Consider the following 3,062-nt stretch of genomic DNA (forward strand, 5'->3'; position numbering starts at 1 on the left):
GAATTTGCTATTCCTTTGTATGGAATACTCTTATAAATTTCTTTGACTTTCTCCCTTGATTTAGGTTTTTGTTGAAATATCACAGTTTAAGAGCAGTCTTACCTGTTCTCAGTGTTGCCCCTCCATCACTTTCTATTATTTTCTTATCTTTAATTTTGTTCATACTATCTGACTAATGTTTTGTTTCTCAATCCTTTAACTGTAAGGTAAACCCCATAAGAGCAGGAACTTTATCTTTTTCAGTGCAATAACTCTACTGACTGGAGCATAGTTCGTATTTAAGTCAATAAATAAATGAATGAATCTTACGGAGCATGTGCTTTCCCTAAGTTTTTGGAGTTAAGAAAAATAAATAAATATGTGTTGGAGATGAAAACCATCTTCAGAAAAAGCATTCTTAAAAATTTAACAGAGTAGAAAGTTGTTAGAAAGTTATTTCACTCAGATCTTGACTGTTCTGATCACTTCCTTGTGATTTTTCTAGCAGGTATCAAGAACCAAGGGTTTTGTTAGAATCTTAATTTAGAGGTCCTCAAATGTTTTATTTCTGGGACTCTATCAGTGGACTCAGAAATAGTTGCCTTTTGGCCTTCTGGTTTCATATTCTATAGCTTTTTTGCACTATTATTTACATATATGCCCCACAATTCTCTGAACTATACTATCTGGAATTTATTTCACTAAACTCCTCTTATATGTATTATATCATTTTCTAGAATATCCTTAGTCAACCATAATTCTTAATTACCTTGAGGACTCTGCCTGAGCTTTGGCAAGTCTTCTGGGAATCTAGATGCTACTTTGAGAAACACTGGCCTCATTGAATGTGTTTAAGATTTTTCTTTTTCTTTTACAGACAGTTCAAGAAGAAGAAAGAGAGATTTACAGACAGTTGCTACAGATGGTCACAGGGAAACAGTTTTCTGTAGCCAAACCCACCACACATTTTCCTTTACACCTGTGAGTCACAAAACATATTTCAAATGAATTTAATTCTGCATGCATTATATGATATTGAAATATATTCTTCTCTTGCTAGATCTCGATGTCTTAATTCCAGTAGGAATACTTTACAAGACACACTGTTTCAAAATGGAAACTCTTGTGCAGCTCAGATTATTGGCTCTGATACTTCATCCTCTGGATCTACCAGCATTTTAACTTCCCAGGAACAACTGTCTCAGAGTGGGTATCCCTTATCGTCTTATACGCCAGAGATTTCATTCAGTTCCAAAGGTTCTGATCTACTCCATCAACTCCAACATCACCACTCTCTTCCACATCAGCCAGATAACGCATCAGCTTCAAATACACAATCCAAAGGTAAAAATGGTATTGTATGCCATATTTTCAATATAATTTAATTATACTTCCTAATAGCCAATTTATTGGCTCTATGAATTATAATGCAAGGTTGTAATGCACATGTAACTTAGTTAACATAGAAATACCTTAAGTGCGTATAATGTACTTAGCCATGCTAAAGGTAAACCTATAAGTAACTTTTTTCTTATATGGAAATGCAAATGATTTATATAGTGTGTAAAAGATTAACTTCCGAAGCAGCGTCTGGAGTCAAAGTTCATTAGGCCCAAAGACTTCAGTACTTTCTGTTTCTCGTATTTTATGATTTGAAAACATGGGGGGTAGAGGGTGCTGACCACCCCTACTCCATGCACTTGAAAATCCATGTATATGACTTTTTAAAAAAAATATTTTATTGATTTTTTACAGAGAGGAAGGGAGAGGGATAGAGAGTTAGAAACATCGATCAGCTGCCTCCTGCACTCCCCCTACTGGGGATGTGCCCGCAGCCAAGGTACATGCCCTTGACCGGAATCAAACCTGGGACCCTTGAATCCGCAGGCCGACACTCTATCCACTGAGCCAAACCAGTTAGGGCCCATGTATATGACTTTTAACTCCCCCCAAACTTAATTGCTAATAGCCTATTGTTGACCAGAAGCTTTACAGATAATATGAAGAGTTGATTAACACATAATTTGCATGTTATATGTATTATATACTGTATTCTTACAATAAAGTAAGCTAGAGAAAAAAATGTTACGAAAACCATAAGGAAAAGAAAATACATTTACAGTATTTATTGATAAAAAAATCCACATATAAGTGGACCTGCACAGTTCAAACCCATCTGTACAAACCCACCTGAAGTGTCATCTGTACTCTGATGTTCTAGTTGTTTTAGTAAATCAATTAAGTATTGAAGTAAAAGTTCTTAATAAGCTAATATACAACCTGAATAATAGGTTTATGCGTTTTAGAATGGTCGTCAGCAAGTTTTGGAAACAAAAAGAGTTTTCTGCTTAACTTTCAGCTAATAAAAATATTCTGTCCCTTAGCATTCTAGTTAAGTAAGGTTTTGCTATGATAATTTTTTTCTTTGCTTAGTTTGCCCTTCTTTAGGTATGTTATATACTAGTAGTTATTTACCAAGAACTATCACTCTTTTAAAAAGCCTTTAACCTCAGAAGCATGCATTGTATGGCAGATGCTTAGGTAAAACTAAACTGGGACAGATGTATTACATCGAACTGTTCAATTACTTGTACTGTTTAATAAATATTATAAATAAGGTTTTAATCATAGTGATTCTTGCTTTTATCAACACAGAAACTAAGTGATAGAATGATAGAGTTTGTACTTTTTGACTCAACTGCTTCTCCTATAGCTGTTTCTTTTTGCGTTTCCATCCCTTTTTACCTCTCCCTCCCCTTTGCTCTTTCACTTTGTTCAGTCTCATGGTAGTTCATGAGCTAAAGACTTTTGAGATATCTTGGCATGTTCTGTTTCCCAGGAATAGAAAGAGGAATCTCAGGAAACAGGCATAGCCCAGGAGTAGAGGCTGAAGCCATATACACTGAGTGGCCAGATTATTATGACCACCTGACATTTGTAAGCAAATCAGCTATAATTTCATGCTGAAGATGCTAGAGGGCCAGACCATTATAAATATGGAAACAGATTGTTTACCATGACAGTAGAAGTGATTTTTTTCTGAAGATATGGATATATATAGTAGATATATATGTAGTAGATCT

At 34.9% G+C, this 3,062-nt stretch overlaps 1 protein-coding gene across 3 annotated transcripts in view; it reads left to right on the plus strand.

The window, feature by feature from the left end:
* The window catches only part of SENP1 (SUMO1/sentrin specific peptidase 1), a 49,252-nt gene that overhangs the window by 21,386 nt on the left and 24,804 nt on the right, over positions 1 to 3,062 (plus strand). For all 3 annotated transcript variants that reach the window (XM_015558593.1, XM_006755495.2, XM_015558594.1), the window contains 2 exons: positions 857 to 960; positions 1,040 to 1,323. In XM_015558593.1, the coding sequence (XP_015414079.1) occupies positions 857 to 960; positions 1,040 to 1,323 (388 nt within the window). The remainder of the gene's footprint in view (positions 1 to 856; positions 961 to 1,039; positions 1,324 to 3,062) is intronic.

Source organism: Myotis davidii, unplaced genomic scaffold (genome assembly GCF_000327345.1).
Source record: "Myotis davidii unplaced genomic scaffold, ASM32734v1 scaffold290, whole genome shotgun sequence".
NCBI classification, from domain to species: Eukaryota; Metazoa; Chordata; class Mammalia; order Chiroptera; family Vespertilionidae; genus Myotis; species Myotis davidii.